This window comes from Lissotriton vulgaris, chromosome 5 (assembly GCF_964263255.1).
Source record: "Lissotriton vulgaris chromosome 5, aLisVul1.2, whole genome shotgun sequence".
Classification (NCBI taxonomy): Eukaryota; Metazoa; Chordata; class Amphibia; order Caudata; family Salamandridae; genus Lissotriton; species Lissotriton vulgaris.
The window spans coordinates 1469752291-1469771244 of NC_141693.1; the positions used below are offsets into that span (position 1 = coordinate 1469752291).

An 18954-nucleotide genomic window follows, 5' to 3' on the forward strand; every position below is an offset into this window, starting at 1 on the left:
GGGAAACCCTTTGGCAGCCTTGTTCAGGAACAGCCCATAATTCCTGGAGTCTTAGGTGATAAAGTTATTTCTTAATGAAAGCCAACCAAAGAATTCTGTCTCGCTTATTCAAGTTCATTACGTGTATGAGATCTTTCCTGTAATGAGCAAGCTCGCTAGTGGTCCACAGCCTGTGCCAGAATCTCAGAGGTTTAATTCAAGATCCTCAGCTATGGAGGGAAGACCCACATCAAGTCTCAAGGGGAGCAGGGGTGTGCCACGGGGGAGGGCCAAGAGGCGTCTTAGGAAGTTGTTTTCTACACTTAGAAGTTCTACCCCAGCTTTGTACCCCCACAACTCGCTACCATAAGAAGCGGCCGCTTTGGCTTGAGTTTTATACATTTCTATTGCCGGGCTAATGGGTTTATAGGTAGAAGTATTAGCAACCTTCAAAATTGCACCGGACAATTGACTAAGCTTGAGCCGGGATCTTGCTATTTGTGTCTCGGACAAGACGGAAGTCCTCATCCTGGGATCCTCACCCTCCGCCTGGGACGACTCCTGGTGGCCCCCCGCCCTAGGCAGCGCACCCCAACCAACAGACCACGCACGCAACCTAGGCTTCATCCTGGACTCCTCCCTCTCCATGACCAGACAAGTCAACGCCGTCTCCTCGTCGTGCTTCAACATCCTGCGCATGCTACGTAAGATCTTCCGGTGGATCCCCACCGAGACCAGGAAGACGGTCACCCAGGCCCTCGTCACCAGCCGTCTGGACTACGGCAACTCTCTCTACGCCGGAACCACCGCCAAACTCCAGAAGAGACTCCAATGGATCCAGAACGCCTCAGCACGACTCATCCTGGACATCCCCCGTCGCAGCCACATCTCCGGACACCTGAGAGACCTGCACTGGCTCCCGGTCAACAAGAGAATCACCTTCCGTCTCCTCACCCACGCACACAAAGCCCTACACAACCAAGGCCCAGGATACCTCAATAGCCGCCTCAACTTCTACGTTCCCAAACGCCAGCTTCGATCAACCGGCCACGCCCTCGCCACCGTCCCCCGCATCCGAAGAGCCACCACAGGGGGACGGTCCTTCTCCTACCTCGCCGCCAAGACATGGAACTCCCTCCCGACCCACCTCCGCCAGACCCAGGACCACCTCACCTTCAGGAAACAACTCAAGACCTGGCTGTTCGAGCAGTAGCGGACCCCCCCCCGTAGCGCCTTGAGACCCTCTGGGTGTGTAGTGCGCTATATAAATGCCCTGATTGATTGATTGTATCTCCCAGGAAAGGTTCTCATGTAGGGTTACACCCAGATACTGGAAGGTTTTTACCTTTTCCAGTTTGACTGAGCCCAGGGATGGATTCGGTCTGGTTTTGGGGGAGGGATTAAATATCATGAGTTTGGTCTTCTCTGTATTGATCTCTAGACCATATTTTCTACAGAAAAGACCAAAACCATCTAGGATCCGCCGCATCCCCATTGGTGATTTGGAAAGCAGGAGAGTATCATCGGCAAACATGATGGCCGGTACCCTCCTGCCTGCCAAAAAGGGAGTGTTGTTGTCCCTAACAGTGTCGAGATGGGATATGACACTGTTAACGTAGAGGCAGAACAGGGTTGGCGCCAAGACGCAACCCTGTCTTACCCCTCTAAGGACTGGGAACCTGGATGACAACGCTCCATCCTTCCCACACCTGACCTGTGCAAAATTATTAGTGTGAAGCCTAACAATGGCATGTAGTAAATGGGCGGGAACACCCAGCTCCTTTAGGACCTCCCAGAGCTTCTTGCGAGGGATCAAGTCAAAGGCTGACCTCAGGTCCACGAACACCATGTATAGCCTCCCACCCTCGATCCTCACAGTTTTCCAATAGAGGAGTATGAGGCGGAAAATCTGGTCCATGGTGGACGTGTTTTTCCTGAAGTCAGCCTGGAGGGGACTCAGAATGTCATTTTCCTCCATCCAATCCAGAAGCTGGTCCAGGAGAAGGCGGGAAAATAGTTTTTGGGGGACATCTATGAGGCTGATCGGCCTGTAGTTGGCTGGGAGGAGAGGAGAGCCCTTTTTGAAGATGGGCACTATCTCTGCCCCCAGCCAAGTACTAGGGATCTCCATACCTCCCGCGATAGAATTAAACAAAATGAGGAAGTACGGGCCCCATATCTCTGGATGATGTCTAAAAAGGTCACCGGGCAATCTGTCTAATCCTGGGGCCTTTCCCTTTGCCAATCTCTCTATTGCACAAACCACATCGCCAAGGGTGAATTCTAGTCCAGCTGCAGGATTGGATATAACATCCAGGTCCACATTAATGGTAGGTTCAGTGGTATCTTGATACAATTTGCCAAAGTGATCTTCCCAAACGGAAGATGCAATGTTCGGCTCCACTGCAGCCTTTGGTTCACCTGTACCTATATTTACTAGGGACCAGAATTTTCTAGAGTCCCTCGCTTCTAGCGCTTTGGAGAGATCCTGCCACCTGTTCCAATCCCATTCCGACCTAGCCTCTGCCATGGCTACCCAATAGTTCCGCCTAAGCACAGCGACCTTTCCCTTATCAGGACCTGCTTTTAATGTAGCTATTAATTCTGACTTAATCTTTCTGCAGGAAGAATTATACCAGTTAGAGGTTCGGGTCTTTTTCTTCCGCGGGACTACCACTGGATAAAAAACCTCACTAAGATTTCCCACAAGGTCTACATGAATTTGGGCTACTTTCTCATTATAATTCAGTGGTCTGGGCTGATTAATTAGTGCGTCCAGATCATTGAGTTTAGGGAGAGCTAATTCATAGATTTTAGTTATGCTCTCTTCCGAATTAAACAATTTCCCCCATTTTACCCTACGCCTGTTAGAGCTGAGAATCAGATTCCCTGGATCGTCTCTGGGATTTTCGGATGATGATACACCAACAGGTACAGGATGCACCATATCTAATAGAAGTGCGTTATGGTCGCTGTCTGTTCTTATGATTACCTTAAAGTCTTGGACCTTAGACCACAGACCAATATCCACAAAGATATAGTCCAGCCTCGATTCATGGTCCTTCCTATTGAAGGTACACAATGAAGGGATGTAGGACGGGGTACGTCCATTACAGGCCCTTAATGCATGCTGTAACAACGCAAGTTTTAAAACGCATTCCATTACAACGCATTACACTGGGGGGGTTCTGGATAGTGAATAGTTTAATTTACTATTCCAACAACAGTCCCCGTGGACACTAGGGAAGGTGTTGGATAGTAAATTAAAACTATTCCCTATCCTAGAGCGCCCCCCAGTGTAATGCGTGTAATGGTTTTAGTTTTAAAGTCTGCGTTGTAATAGCACTTCGTGCTAAAAGTTGCGTTATAAAGGTTGTTCCCCAAAATTTAGTGTTATGGTCATGAGTTGTACTGCAAGCGGGGACCAAGATTTGGAGTGAGGGGATTGAAATGGCGGAACGCCCCAGAAGTCATCTTCAGCAGTAAGAGCACCCTCCCTTAGACCTTCCAGTGGTTCAAAGTGGCAGTTAAAATCTCCGCCCATCACCAACTTGTAATCACTGGGAAGTTGACCCAGGAAAGATGATAGTTCTTCTAGAGTTGGTGATTCCGCAGTCACACTAACTGGGCGAGAGTAAACATTAATAATTGCCAGATTTAGCACATTAGGCCACCTGAGTAGAACACACTGTATGTCTTGTGAAGATGTCGGAACATTCTCCGCAATACACCCAATGTGACTAGTTACCCAGATCGCCAAACCACCCGAAGGCCTCCCTTTGCCACTCCATCTGGCTTTCATTTCAAAAACTGCATACCCTACTCTACACAGGGGTTCCCTGGCCCATGTCTCTTGGAAAAGACAAATATCACTACTGCCAACTAAAGAATCCCAGTCATTTGTGTGTAATTTATTAGCAATACCCGCCACATTCCAGGAGAGGACTTTTAGAGTTTCGGTTGTAGGTTTTATTCCCAGCCCCCAATGCTCTCTGGTTCAATATCTGGTAAAGGAACTGCGGGCCCTTGTAGTGATGTTTCTAGTAGGGGTAGGGCAGCAGATGGTATGTTTAGGCCAGACGGGGCTAGACATGATCGACTATGTCCAGATACATTACCCGATAGGTTACTTACTCGGCCCCGGAAGCAGGAAGGGGTTAGGTTTACCTGAGGGGTTGGGACAATTTCTCGAATGATGACATTTGTATCGCCAACAGAAACACTGGTGATATTTCGGGTACATCTTATGGGTGCATCCTTTCGAAGTCAATCAACCTGATCAAGGCAACTAAATCTGTTTGGGTGTACGTAGGTGCCATGGGCAGGAATAACATTACGGGCGGGCCTATATCTTGACCCGTCAACAGCAAACCCAACTCTTGTCCAACCATTGTTCTTCCTTCCGGTCAAATCACGTACATTCGGGTAGAAGTATGACAGTGGGACCAATTCTATAGAAGTATTTCCTGAACCCCCTAGCCAATTACATATATAAGTTGCAACTTGGGGGCTCTTGAAGCTTACAATTATGCAGTCCCCCATACTTTTCTTGGCGGTGTACCCAACCCACGGGACCCTTCTAACCATAAGAACCTCTCCTCTGAGATTAGGTGGTAAGGGCCTTTGGATATGTAACCAACTGATAACCTTATTGCGTAAAGAATCATAAGATTCTACTGCGTCATTGGTAAGTTCAGGTACCCCCATCAGGATCACAGTATAGGCTGCCGCCTCCGGAGGTAGGTTAACTGCTTTACGCCGATTGTTAAAACTAGGCGGCCGAAGTGGGCTGTTTCATTTGTTGGCCTCTCCTGGCCAAGTGAACTGGCCGGAGCAGGTAGCTTCGACCGCCTTACAGTTGGTACAGGAGGCAATTGCCTGGGAAGGGGTACATGGACAGAGTGTGGGACCGGGTCTGTACTCCTATTTTCACCAGTGGTAACTATTATTGGATTAGGGCCCACAGTAGTTGAAACAATAGGGGAATGGGAAGTCCCAGCTTTATCCACATGTCCTCCATGTGAGCTTACTCTTACTCTTGGCCCTATCTGGTCGCCACCACTACCGCCTAGTCTTTCTATAGCTAGAAGTCTGGCCTCTATAGAGTCTAGTTTAAGAGAGAGGGGATCTAGGAGACTTTTAAGGATACCAGTGAGTGTGCTTATAATATGCTCTGAAGTATTGGGAACTACCCCGCCAAAAACAAAAGGACCAGTGTGAGTAGTGATAGGTGTGGGGGGGAAGGATGCTTGCTGTTTCCAAATCGTTCCCCGTTACAGATGTTCCAGGGAAAACTAGGCTGTCCTCTACGGTATTCACAGGGGATTCAACTTTAGTCCTTTTAGCGCCATTGGATTTTCTAGATCTTTTTCTTTTCAGGGCTGCGTCCTTTCTATTACCCATGTGTTCGGTTAACGTGAGACCATCCCCATGAGCCCTAGATGGAACTAACTCCACAATAGGGGAAGATTCCACCTCGTCAGTGTTACGTGGTGAGTCTCGATCCCTTTGGGAGTTAGATGGTGTCCTTAGCCGTTGTAGGACAGTCTCTATGGTTTGGTCAATGCTGTCCATAAGTGATAAATGCGTGGCATTGAGTGATAAAAATGACCTAACATTGGATGATGACCCCGGTGAAGCCAAATGTGATTGCTCTATACCCTCCGCAATTTGGTTCTCCAGCACAGTGAGACCCTTATTGACCACTTTGTTAGCCTTAGCTAGAAAATTATCTAAAGTACCTGAGGCCATATTGTTGGCCTTACTTCTTGTTTCTCTGGTGGCCATTTTATTAGCTCCAAGTATCTCGGGAGCCAGACGGGTCAGTCAGTAAACCAGGGAGTCGGACGTTAGAACGTTAGGGGAGTAGCCCGGTCCGGTCTCTACTGTTCTCTAACGGCCTCAAACGGCCCGGGCTTTGCCCCGCGCGCGTCGGGATTCCACTTAAGTACCGGCAGAGGCTGGAGGCGGAGCACGCCCGGGAAGAGGCACCAGCTGTGGTTGAAAGGGAGAGTGCTGGTCCTCGCAGTCCCGGGCGTCCGCAGTTGCTCCTCGCAATCAGGAACTTCCCCGTTTTCTCCAAGGCACAGCGTAACCGAGTGCAGGTAACTCAGCAATAGTTCCTTTAACCCCAGGCAGGGAAACGAAGTTCAACAATCCAGTGACTGCTGCGAGCGGCTGCCGCGAAGCGGGGGCCGCGAGCAGTAATGAGGCAGAGGCTGGAGGCGGAGCACGCCTGGGAAGAGGCACCAGCTGTGGTTGAAAGGGAGAATGCTGGTCCTCACATATATACTTCATATAATTGTCTTCATAATATATTGAGACATTTTCTTCATGTCTGCCCCATGCATTTCGGGCATCTGCCCTTCATCAGGGGCCTAACTTCTGTATGCTCAAAGTTCGGATCCACATACGGGAAGGTAATAATCGGAATGTATGCGGAGAACGATCATAATCTCTGTGACGGATGGCAGTAGTAGACACCAAGTGAAGGCAGATGCCCGAAATGCATTGGGCAGACATGAAGAAAATGTCTCAAAATATTATGAAGAAAATAATATGAAGCATATAATTCAACTGACAAAGAATAAAAGACAACTACTCTTGAATTACAATTATTGACTTTTTATTGAAAAAACAGAAGAAATTTTCTCTCCGAGTGCTTCAAGGAGACGTTACTCCCAAGGGATCTAACGCTATTTCAGACTTAGTGACTGCAATACACACCGAAGGAGAAAAGTGGTCATCAAGATCCAAAATTGCTAATTTAAATACATCTAAATCCCATTCAGTTCTTTCGTGCCTATGCAATTCATTAAATATGCGTAACCCTTCAGATCCCAAGGAACACAATAGCATTCTTTTTTTCTCTCAGGGGAAAATACACCATTGACATCTTCCAAGTTCGCAATATAATTTAAACAAGCATTTACAATGCAATGGTTTCGCCTTTGGAAAAGTTAGAGTTATTGGCATTGTAAATGACAAAATTTGTATTTATGTGTTGGTTTTGAAAACAGATAAATAAATGGAATTGCCATTTACATTGCCATTAGCTTAATCTCTGCAGTCACTCTGCACTCTCTAGCACTCCCTAGCACTTCCTACTCACTCTGCACTCTCTAGCACTCCCTACTCACTCTGCACTCCCTATGCACTCTGCACTCCCTCTGCACTCCCTATGCACTCCCTCTGCACTCCCTCTGCACTCCCTCTGCACTTCCCATGCACTCCCCATGCACTCCCCATGCACTCTGCACTCCCTATGCACTCTGCACTCCCTATGCACTCTGCACTCCCTATGCACAGTGTTTTAAAAGAATCAAACCAAAGATTAGTGACGTCTAGGGCTAACAAACATTTACAATGCAATGGTTTCGCCTTTGGAAAAGTTAGAGTTATTGGCATTGTAAATGACAAAATCTGTATTTATGTGTTGGTTTTGAAAATAGATAAATAAATGGCATTGCCATTTACATTGCCATTAGCTTAATCTCTGCAGTCACTCTGCACTCTCTAGCACTCCCTAGCACTTCCTACTCACTCTGCACTCTCTAGCACTCCCTAGAACTCCCTACTCACTCTGCACTCTCTAGCACTCCCTACTCACTCTGCACTCTCTAGCACTCCCTACTCACTCTGCACTCTCTAGCACTCCCTACTCACTCTGCACTCCCTATGCATTCTGCACTCCCTATGCACTCTGCACTCCCTATGCACTCTGCACTCCCTATGCACTCTGCACTCCCTATGCACTCTGCACTCCCTATGCACTCTGCACTCCCTATGCACTCTGCACGCCCTATGCACTCGGCACTCCCTATGCACTCTGCACTCCCTATGCACTCTGCACTCCCTATGCACTCTGCCCTCCCTATGCACTCTGCCCTCCCTATGCACTCTGCCCTCCCTATGCACTCTGCCCTCCCTATGCACTCTCTTCAAGTTCCAACAAAATGGAGCGGTCAAATGACCACATCCTAGGAGAGACCTTGGACAAACCTTCCAATCTTAAACAAACTGCAGTGTGATCTGATAAGTGTATAGGAGAATAGTTAATCGATTTTACTACATTCTTCCAAGACTGACTGACCAAAATGAAATCAATCCTTGATTTGTGGTGATATTTATGATTGTAAAATGAAACGCCTAGCTGCTGACCTGACCTAACCCCCCATATGTCCAAAAAACCATACTGTCTCATTCCTTCTACTAGAAAAGACCTAGTTTTAGAGGCTATTTGCGCACAACTGTTAGGAGATTTATCCAAAAAAGGATCTAACACTATATTAAAATCACCTGCAAAAATAATCGGGCTGAGTAGAGCAGTAAATGTAAAAAAATGGACGCGCTGTTGAGCTTGACGGTCTCTGCTTTAGTTTGTTTGCTGGCCTCAATGTATTGAACTTTTGTTAGATCTTCAGTACGGTTTGTGTTCCCTGCGTCCTCAGATGGATGAAGTGACAGAAACAGCTCAGTTAGAAGAGCGTTTCACTGTAGAATTAAAAATCTCCCCGGCTGTAGTGGACACTCCGTTTTCCTACTCTCTCCCACCTCTGCCTGCTGCCCTCCTCGTATCTCTGTGTCCAGCACCCAATACTTCAGTCTCTCCATGGAGTCACCCCCTTCCTTCATGTGGCTAGCTTCACAATTCCCCGTCACTCAATGCTACGGTAACGAAGCACCTTCAAGTTGCAGCAGTAGCCTTTTGACATATAGGCCCTATACAAACGGTAAATGAATAATATAATGTACGTCACCACAGGCCGCTGGTTGAGACACTTTAGAGGTAATGGGTAGACTACACGTGGTACTTACATTGTTCGAGGTTCTAGTTTTGCGCCAATATGTGAGAGATGGGGTGTGACGCAGCAGTGTGTGCGGTATTTACATATCTTCATTGCCTCTCTTGTTCATCCACGCTGCCCCTGGTGCCTCTGGGCGTTGCTTCCAGGCAGTGACAGTGCAGCTGGCCCCTGAAGATGTATTGCACGGTATACACACACTTTTACACATGGCAAGGATGAGACAGGGGGCCCGGCTGCACAGCTGTCAGACCGCCCCCTCCCAAACCCCACCCCCACCCCACTTCTAATCCCTCCAGATCCCAAGCAAGGCCGGTTGGCAGATTTTTATGCCCTCGGGAAGCTCAATACGATAAAGAACCTTGTTGGGGGATGGGGGGAGGACGCCTCCCTTCTCTTCCCTGGAAACAGTTAAAGGTGCTCTGCGAGTTGCCCTGCAGCCGGGTCCATGTGCAGCAGCTGCGCGGCTCTCAAAGCGCTCTTAAAGGCATACACAGAGAGGAATTAGTGACTACTCATCTGCACTGCTGGCAACCCAATGGAGACAACCAACCCCGGAGACTTCTTTCAGGCTTTTTTTTTATCACGGAAGCAACTGTTCGTGATGTTTTAAGAGTGGAGGATACAGCACTGATTCTTTTGCAAAGTAATTATGTTTACAGCCATCTTGCACTGGTTTGCTTTTTGGATTTTTGAAAAATCTCGGATTCGATCCCGAGTTTCGGCAGAACCTTTATGATGAGTAAGAAATCACCCAGTTTTGCTCAAAAACGTGCAAAGAAAAGGTGGATTTAACAACTTTAATATTTTATAATTGGCTTTCATCTGGCCCCGCAAGTGATGATAGAAGCTTGTAGCCAGTACAGTGGTGTGCATCTTCCATTGTGCAAATTTCCAAGGCACACATTTCGATTGTGTCCGTCCTTTTCGTGTTTCCTTCTGGCGTGGGTTTCATTGCACGAGCGGACATTGCGCACGCATATGATTTGTGATAGGCAAATCCTACAAGTGCGATAAGAGAATCCGGGCAGGTTCTGGGTGAGCTTGCATTGTATGTTTGAGCTTGTGAAGGGGGCAGCATGGACGTTTCCGGTTCAAGGAATAGAATGGACACTTTGATAGTGCATTGCACATTCTCGTGCACAACACGCAAGCACCTCTAGGATTCTTCGTTATCTGGCCACCAGATTTTACTGGAACCTTCTTTCTCATCAGAGAAAAAGAAAGGTTCATGCCGGCGAGTTTAAAAAATAAATAAATAAATACATTAAAAAAAAGGAATATTTAAAAGGACTGTGTCGAGTAGGCAGCGCTCCCAACAAGGCGAAATGAAATAAATAAAAGCACCTGCGGGCACACGGACAGGGGGCGCGGGGGGGCGGGAACGGGCACAGGACAGCGAGGGGGGGGGGGAGGGCGGGAACGGCGCACGGACAGGGGGGGCGGGAACGGGCACAGGACAAAATGCATAAACTTACAAAGTGAAAACACATGCTCCTTACCTGATCGCCTTGTGGGAAATTAACATGGAGAAACAACCGACATTGCTAAGAAGAAATATGCGCCTGTAAATTGAGTGACCTACCGCTCCTCTTTCGAAATCGGTGTACATCGCTTTATCAAGAAGGTTTTTCTCGCTGCTTCTCTCGGTGCCGATGAGCGTGGTGTAAACGTAGTCATCGGTGCCTGCAAACCACTGGCTTCCAGTCGCCACGGTCACAGTGTAGGACGGCATTGCAAACTACTCGCCGCAGAGCAGTGGTGCGTCCTCTTCGACTGAAGGGAGTATGCCGAAACTGTGAGGTTTCGCTTTCCTCCTTGAGGCGCTGAGGGTATCTTGCCCTGCCTTAGCACGGCTGCCTGCTGCCTTCAGCTATGCCCTGATATTGGTAATCTCTTTGTTTCCCAGCACCTTTTGCTGCCAGGTCTCACAGAGAAATAATGTCACCAGCGCAGCACTCGCTGTAATGGCAGTAGAGTTATGAAAATAAGCGTGGAGCCCTGAAAAGCAGAAGTTGTCTGCCCCGCCCCCTCTTCCGCCGTACATAGAAAGTTTGGGAAGCATGTTTTAGTTTTACAAGGTGCATTCTGACTGCGCTTAACTGGTAGGTTCTGTCACGTATTGAGTACCTGTACTTTTCTAATTTGAAAAGGAGTAAGTAGAAGCAATAAGAGTTTTTGAAAGATTTTTTTTTTGCCAGCATATGTCACAAAGATAAAAAAAAAAGAAACAGCCTAAATAATGTAGGGGACATAATATTTGCATTAACAGTTTTAAATAAAAAAAAAAAAAAACAAGCACCTACGAGGACACGGGGGGCGGGAGAGGACACGGACGGCGGGAGGGGGCGGGAGAGGACACGGACGGCGGGCGGGAGAGGACACGGACGGCGGGCGGGAGAGGACACGGACGGCGGAAGGGGGGCGGGAGAGGACACGGACGGCGGGAGGGGGGCGGGAGAGGACACGAACGGCGGGAGGGGGGCGGGAGAGGACACGAACGGCGGAAGGGGGGCGGGAGAGGACACGAACGGCGGGAGGGGGGCGGGAGAGGACACGAACGGCGGAAGAGGACACGGACGGCGGAAGGGGGGCGGGAGAGGACACGGGCGGCGGGAGGGGGGCGGGAGAGGGCACGAACGGCGGGAGAGGACACGGACGGCGGAAGGGAGGCGGGAAACGTGCACAGGACAGCGAGGGGGGGGGAAGGATCACGGCGCATGCACATTTCTAAACAAAATGCTCCTTACCTGATCGCCTCGTGGGAACTCGAATCTTGCAGCCAACTCCAACAACAAACACTTAGCAAAAGAAGAAAACAGGCGGACTCCCCCCAAAAAAATAACACACACCCACCACCGTGATGACGAACAGAAGTGGGTGGAGAGGGAAAAAATGTCGGGAATGCCCCCGAATCTGGTCCGGCCTTGACGGACAGATCTCTGTTCCAATGGCTAGCCTCCATTTATGGAGCTAGCCAATGGAACAGAGGGGCGTAATCAAGTCCCCCTAACTGAAGACTAGAGATTTCTCTGGGGGCGGAGCTTACACTCCGTGCCCCAGGCGAAACCTAAAAATATTCTTTCCAGTCCAGCCATGGTACTTCAGGTTCCCCAGTAATTCTTTTGGAGAGTTAATGTATAAGTTAGATAAATTGACATCTCCTGCTGCGTTTGATCTTGAGGAATTTGCTTCAGTTGACATGCTTTACAAACAATTGGTGATAAATATTTGAGAAAAGGAGGCCGTTCTGAAGGTGTAGGTAACACACTATCTAAAGCACAAATGTAAAGGGTGGAGCCAAAATGTGCCAAATAAATAAACAAATGATCGGCTGTGCCCATTGCTTCGCCAAAAATTGTAGTAGTTCCATTGTTATAATAAATAAGTGTAGCAATCACACTTAATATGTAGAAATTTAAACAATTTATTTAAAGTAGAAGAGTACAAAAATGCATGCAGCTCAGTGGGGAATAGCTCGCAGAATGAATCATAACATTCTTCAATCCTGTTGGAACCAATACATTCCATTACATCCCATACACTCTTTTACATACTAGGAATTGTAACAAGAGATATGTTAAAGCGATATACCCATTACTTCAAGAGCCTTCCCGCCAAATTTACGCCGAATCCTCTGACGAATGTGCTGACACAAAGCGGCAACCTTGAAAGTTAAAATATAGCTTTGTGTCGGCTTTACAAACCATGACGAGGGGAATTATATGGAACAGAGTTGCTAACGCCCGGAATATGTTTTCAATCAGCTCAAGCTCGCGTGTCGAACATGCAACAAAAATTGCAAAGACCACCCGTGACCCTCCATGTTGGTGTTTCAGTAGCGCTTTCTCAACTTAACTTAGTGTCTATCCGCGCGCTTCTCTGTCCTGCTCCATGGAAGGCGGGAACAACGCGCCCCCTCCTTTCCCACTGATGGACAGCCGGCCGCCCGATCGGAAATTCGAAGCCGCCAATAGGGCGCGGCGCATCTTACTAGACGGCCCAATGATAACTGAGCGCGAGCACTCTGAGGGGCGGGAGTACTTGATGTAGCAGCAAGGTTAGGCTGAGAAGCTGCAGTTTTCTGTTTGTTTTATTTCCTTCCATTTTACCTACGGGGGCTTGTAAGAACAAGGGAGGAGGAAACGCCATCGCCCCCGGTCCTTTCCCAAGGACCCTCCGTCTTATTGGAAACCTTCGAGTTTTAATCAGAGGCCGACCATCCGTCCAAGGACCAGCAGTATCCGAAACACCGTGAAACAAGCGTGCGCCATGGCGAGGCCCGTCAGGTGAGTCTTCCACGGGAGTGGAGCCTTTTTCGAGTGCTCCGGTACCAGAAGGCCTGGATGCGCCTGAAACTGTGATTAAGTCAAGGCGTGTGTGGCCGAGTCCTTGTGAGACGGGTACTTGTGAGAGATAGTTAGCCCCAACGGTTGAGGCGCTAAAGCCTGTTCGTGTATGTCAGTGTGGTTTGGGGTGCAACTTTGAGGAGGGTGAGGCTGGAGCATGCCATATTGACCTGCTTGAAAGCTTAGCACATACTTTCTGCAGGAGCCTAGGAGGTACATTTGGGTCAAGCTACCTACCTGGATGCGAGATCCGTGAACGCATGATTGGCAGGTACGCTGTCTATTGCGCAAAGTTCGGGCGCTGCGAAAGGTTTTTCTCTCGCCTTTAAATCTATGGCTGGATCTTGGAGGGACGCGACCCCCTTCCCATTGTATACAGGCTCGTATACCTGCCTTAATACGTTTTCATGCCCGCATGTTTCACGATGTGTGCAATCACCTTATCCTAGCTTACGGCTGCATTACCCTGTCTTATCATCTGGCCTTTCCGCACCCGCCTGGTGGTGTCTGTATAGGGAACAATCACACCCGTGTTTTCCAGATTGTCCCCCACAATTGAGAGACATTTTGCAAAGGCAACGCAAGTCCTTGACCTGAAGACATTTTCTCAATTGCAAAGAACACCGTGAACTAGGGTGGGCGTGGCCATATTAAACCCAAGAGGCGGTACTCCTTTACTTAGAAGGCGGACGCTTCTGGTAGGCTAATATCACCATTCGAAAATGTAGGGGCTAATTTACTAGCCCCCATGCGCTGTCACCTTGTATCACGTAATAAGTGTCGCACCGATGGCCCAAGGCGCTTATAAACCAAAATATTTGTAACTGGTGTGTAGATGTGCCAGTTGAATGTAAAATTATTTCCCATTTAAATTTGTGGTCCATGTACTTATTGTGACCATTGTTTAGGTGCGTGAAGCAGTTTATGTTTTCATTTATTTTTTAATTCTATTTTGAAGCCCACCTTCACTCGAAGGCACCTCGGCTATAAATATAGTTCAACTAATAGTTATGACTGGGCTGTAGGCGGAACGGGGTGTGCTGTGCTTCTGTGAGTGGCCCAAATCACCCAATTTGCTGTTGGTGTACAGTGTCCCATTCCTCTTAAGCCCACAGCAGCCTGAGCCACTCGCTGCATCCAGTCGGAGGGAGGTTAGTCATATCTTGGCAACCTCCTTTAAGGTTTACTCTACATCTGTGCTGAATTTTCTTAGTGTCCACAACCGTTAATGAATGATATCGGCAAGCTACCTCTTCACCCGTTTCCATTATTTATTTTGGTACCGCTGTGGAGTTTCAACCCGGATGCTCGCCGTTTGACGACTTGGCATGCCATTTATTTGGTACACTCAGCATCACTTTACTGCTTGTCTTTTTTCTTAGGAACAAGCCTGTACAAGTTTGCCCTTCCACTTGTTCCTCCACGCCGTGCTGAATGCAAGATCATAGTTGACACCATTTCCACTCTCCCAAGACTCTCCTGAAAAATCCTATGAAGTCTCGATTCTATTAACCTTCCAGAGGAAGCATTTGGCATTCCAATACCAGTCAGGTCAAGTTAATTCTAGATGACCCCTATGACTACAGCTCCTGCCTATTACCCACATTCCATGCCCTCGGTTCATTTCCCTACGGGAGCCTCAACAATTCAATCACCCCAAAATTTACCTCCTGGCAACTTGGCTCCAGCACCCTTGATCGTGCTAAGAGAACACCAATCCCAATACATTTAGCACAGTGAATCAAATAGTGACTGGGACTACTGAGTTCTAGATCGATAAAAGTTTTGTTATATCACCAAAGTCTCAAAGTAAACAATACAGGGTCTATATTAAGAAAGAGAAGATCTGAGGACCATGGCAGAAATGTGTGATTGCGTATGTAAGAAAATAGGAAGGGATAAGTGGTATTATTTGGCTTCACATGGATGGGAGAAGATAGAGGGGGTGTATAAGAAGCAGACTTCAAGTTTGGGTGATTTCAAATCTGGTCAAATGTTGAGATGAACTGACGTTGTATGGACTTGTTGGAAACCAAATTAAAATATAAAAAGGACATTTCAGAAGAAAACAAATGCCATGAAGGCACAGATGCAGAGTACAAAGTCAGAGAATGTAGTTTTTCCACAGCTATGGTGGGCTAAAAATCTGGGTTTTGTAAAAGACTCGCAGGCTATTATTATATGGTACATCCTTTGTTGATACCACTCAGCAAGCAGAACCTATAAAGTCAATAGAATTTATGAACGTTTCAATGTTAATAAAGCTCCTCTGTGACCAGTCCCCTTCCTTCTTTTATAAAACCTGAGAACTCCAACTTAAGCATAATGTCCCTTAAAAAAAAAAATGGAACACATTACGAAACCTCTCCAAAAAAATATTCTTTCTTTGTCAAAATCCCATAGCAAAACCAGAACCTTAAACTTGACCTGATAAAGAAACAATCAAATAACTAGGGATTGGTCCTAACTGGGAGGGATAATATTAGCCTCTGTGCCTTTAATAAGATCTACATTTTCAGCCTACCATAGCTTTGGAAAATCTGTATGTAAAGACAGAGAGAGGCCCATATTATGCAAGTTTAAATCTTAACAACCAAGCCACTTGCTGCACTCCCATCAGGTTTTAAATAGAAATGTCTGGACATAGAATCAGAAGACTAATCAGGTCAAAATGTTTTGCAAATTGCCGCCCATCATATACGCCTTAAAGGCAGCAGCTCTCCTTACAGAGTGAGATCCAAACAAATTTACATCCACACAAGATCTTTGCATTATCTCTTTCACCCATCTTGCTAAAGCTGTTGAAGAAACAGGTTTATGATGGTGTCTAAAAGAAATCGGCAGTTGGCCTACCTCAGAAGGTCTACGCAAAGACTTTCTTCCCTCATACTCCTACACACACCGAACCACACACAGTTTTTCTTTCTTCAAACTAAGGATAACAAAATTGAAGCAGTTGTTTTAGTTCTCTGCTTTAAAGAAAACATACGCCTTCTGGTGCTTATAATCTAAAAGACGCCTCCAGAGCACGCACATCTGACACTCAACAAAAAGATACCAGGCATAACATGGGCAACTTTAAGAACAAATCTTTCAAACTAATATTTTGATTTCTGTCCCAAATTTCTAAGAATCTCAAATTCTTTGAAACATCCGATAAGGAAATTTCCAGAACCTGGAGATTTAGTCATCCTGATGCTCCTCAGCAGCCTTTTCACCATCACATCCTGACCCACAGATAACCCATTCACCAGAACTTGCCCAGCTGCAATAGCCGACCTATAAATATTTACAGTCCTGTAAGCCATTCTTTTTGCAAATAATTCATACAAAAAAATAATCACTTGCACTACATCAACTAAAACGAGATCATGGACCCTTTCCACACACCTGCATACCCATTTACTCCATGCCAATTTATATGCTTTCCTTGTCCCTAGAGAACACTACTTCTCAATAAGTCTAGAAGCCTCTGATGAAAGCCTAGGCTTTCTCCAAACCCACCTGAAAGTTTCCATGCCACTAATATTAACTGATCTGCACTGATCAGACTGAATTTCTCCCTGAGGGCTTTGCAGTATTTCTGGAAAAGTTGGCAGCAACACTGGAAAGTCTACAGCCATTTCCAGCATGATTGGATACCACGCCTGAGATCTTCATAACTGAGTTACTACTACCACTTATACCATCAGTCTCTGAATCATTCCTGTCACCCTTCCGCTTACTGCAAAAGGGGGAAAGGCATAAGGGTGAAGTACACTCTATTCCTGGAGAAAAGCATCTATCTTTGCAGCTTCAGGGTCCGGACGCCAGCTGAAAAACTTCTGCACCTGAGCTTTCAGCCTGTTCGCAAAGATATTCACCAGAAACGTACCCCATAACCTGTACTATTCCCTGAAAACACCTCTGTCCAACATCCATTCGCTCAAATCGTGGAAATTCCTTGAAAACCAATCTGATCGTCAACCCTGAGATGTTCTGCTTGTACATTCGGACCCCTTTCCATACAATACTCCCAAAATATTTTTGCCAAATCTGACAGTCCCTTCAATTGTGGACCGCCCAACCTGTTTACACACTGTCCATCCTTAACATAACCAAACTTTTTAAAGTTTGATCTCCAAAATACATTATTGCAAAAGATCCCGCTAATAACTCCAATCAATTTTATATGCAGCACCTTCCGATCCATCCAGCGACCACCAGTCCTTGATTTTTATTATTTTTTATTTTTTTTGTAACATCGTTTTTATTGCAGAACCAAATCATACATATATCATACGGTTATGGGCAGTTCACCACTGCAGCAATGTGACGGAGAATTTGCTCAAGCGTATCACTTACACAGCCAATAAGCCCACACCCCGAAGGCCGGGCGGCGTCAACTCGTTATACAGCTTTAGCAGTTGCCCCCGGGTTCTTGTAGTCCTTATGCCAAGATATCTGCGGTCTGCTTTTGCATTTTCACCCCTCCCTCCCCCTCACTTCCAGCCCACCCAGAGCCCCAACCCCCCCCCCCCCCCCCCCCCCCTCGTGCCTGTGCCTGGATCTCTAAGTAGCATAGGTTCTGGTGGTTGCAAGGAGGAATATATCGTTCGCTAAGAGTGTGTACCTGGTGTGCTGGTGGGGTCTTCAGTTTCTGAAGCAGTGTTCCCCCCCCCCCCCCCTCTTCCTCTCCCGGTCCATCGCGGAGCGCCTGCACTAATGTCTCCCATGCCGTCGCCCTTTCCAGCGCCTTCTCGTCTGCAGTGCGTCTGGCTAGTTGATACCTCAGGGTGCTTTCGCTCGCCGCCCATTTAAGACCTTCATTGTACCACCGTTGGTATGTGGGTCCCTTCCTGGATTTCCAGTTCCTAGTGATTTCCCGCTTGGCTAGGATTAAGCCCATGTCTATAAATTTGCTAGTCGTCTTATTCTTGGGTGTGTGAGGAAACCAGTGCAGTACTCCCACCGCTTTAGTGTATTGCAATTCCCTGTCCGTAGCGTTATTCATTGCCTCTCCTATCTCCCGCCAGTAGTCCCGCAGTTGGGGGCAATCCCACAGCATGTGTCCCAAATCTGCCTCTGCAGTATTGCATCTAGGGCAAGCCGCGTTCTGCACACCAAAGTATTTCCCCAGTTTCCCCGGGGTGAGGTATGCCCTATGGAGGATGTAGAAGTGTATCAATTGAAATCTGGCATTTCTCGTGCTCTTTCTCGCTCGCCGTAGTAGTTGCGCCCAGGTGATGTCAGGGATCTCCATCTGGAGATCCAGTTCCCATTTAGCTTTCAGTGCCGTGAGTGGTTGTAGTGTTTCTCGCGACATTCGGGAATAGAGGCAGGTTACTGCCTTGTAAGTACCAGCTGCCATCATTGTGTACTGACAGGCCATAGACGTAGCGGGTTCTTGCAACCCCTCCCCCCAGTGTTCCTGCATGGCTCTTGTCACAGCGGCATGCATCAGGTAGTCACCTCCTAGGCAGGTCGAAGCGTTCCTGCAGGGTCTGGAACAGGAGTAATACCCCATCCTCATATAGATCACCCAACATCTGCAAACCTTCATCTTCCCAACCCTGCAGTCACGACCAGTCTCCACCGTGAGCGAGTGCCGTCACCATCCCCAGCGTCACCATACCCAGCGGGATCTCCGGTGCGTACATTCGACGAACCCCTGCTCTCCGCCGCGCCCGGTTCCAGCACAGCCTGAACGTCTGCTCCTCCAGGGATAGGTCTCTGACGAGGAGCCTTTGTTGCAAAGTAATGTACGCAAGCACATGCCGTGGGGTGCCCTAGTCTCTGTCCGGTTCCGGACCTCGATACACCTTCGCTACCTCTTGTGTAAA

At 47.6% G+C, this 18954-nt stretch overlaps 1 protein-coding gene across 1 annotated transcript in view; it reads left to right on the forward strand.

Moving 5' to 3' along the window:
• Positions 1-12784: 12784 nt before the first annotated feature.
• Positions 12785-18954, forward strand: part of NUCKS1 (nuclear casein kinase and cyclin dependent kinase substrate 1) — a 70419-nt gene continuing 64249 nt past the window's right edge. The window contains exon 1 of the mRNA XM_086923431.1: positions 12785-13072. Within this exon, the coding sequence (XP_086779557.1) occupies positions 13056-13072 (17 nt within the window). The 5' untranslated portion in view covers positions 12785-13055. The remainder of the gene's footprint in view (positions 13073-18954) is intronic.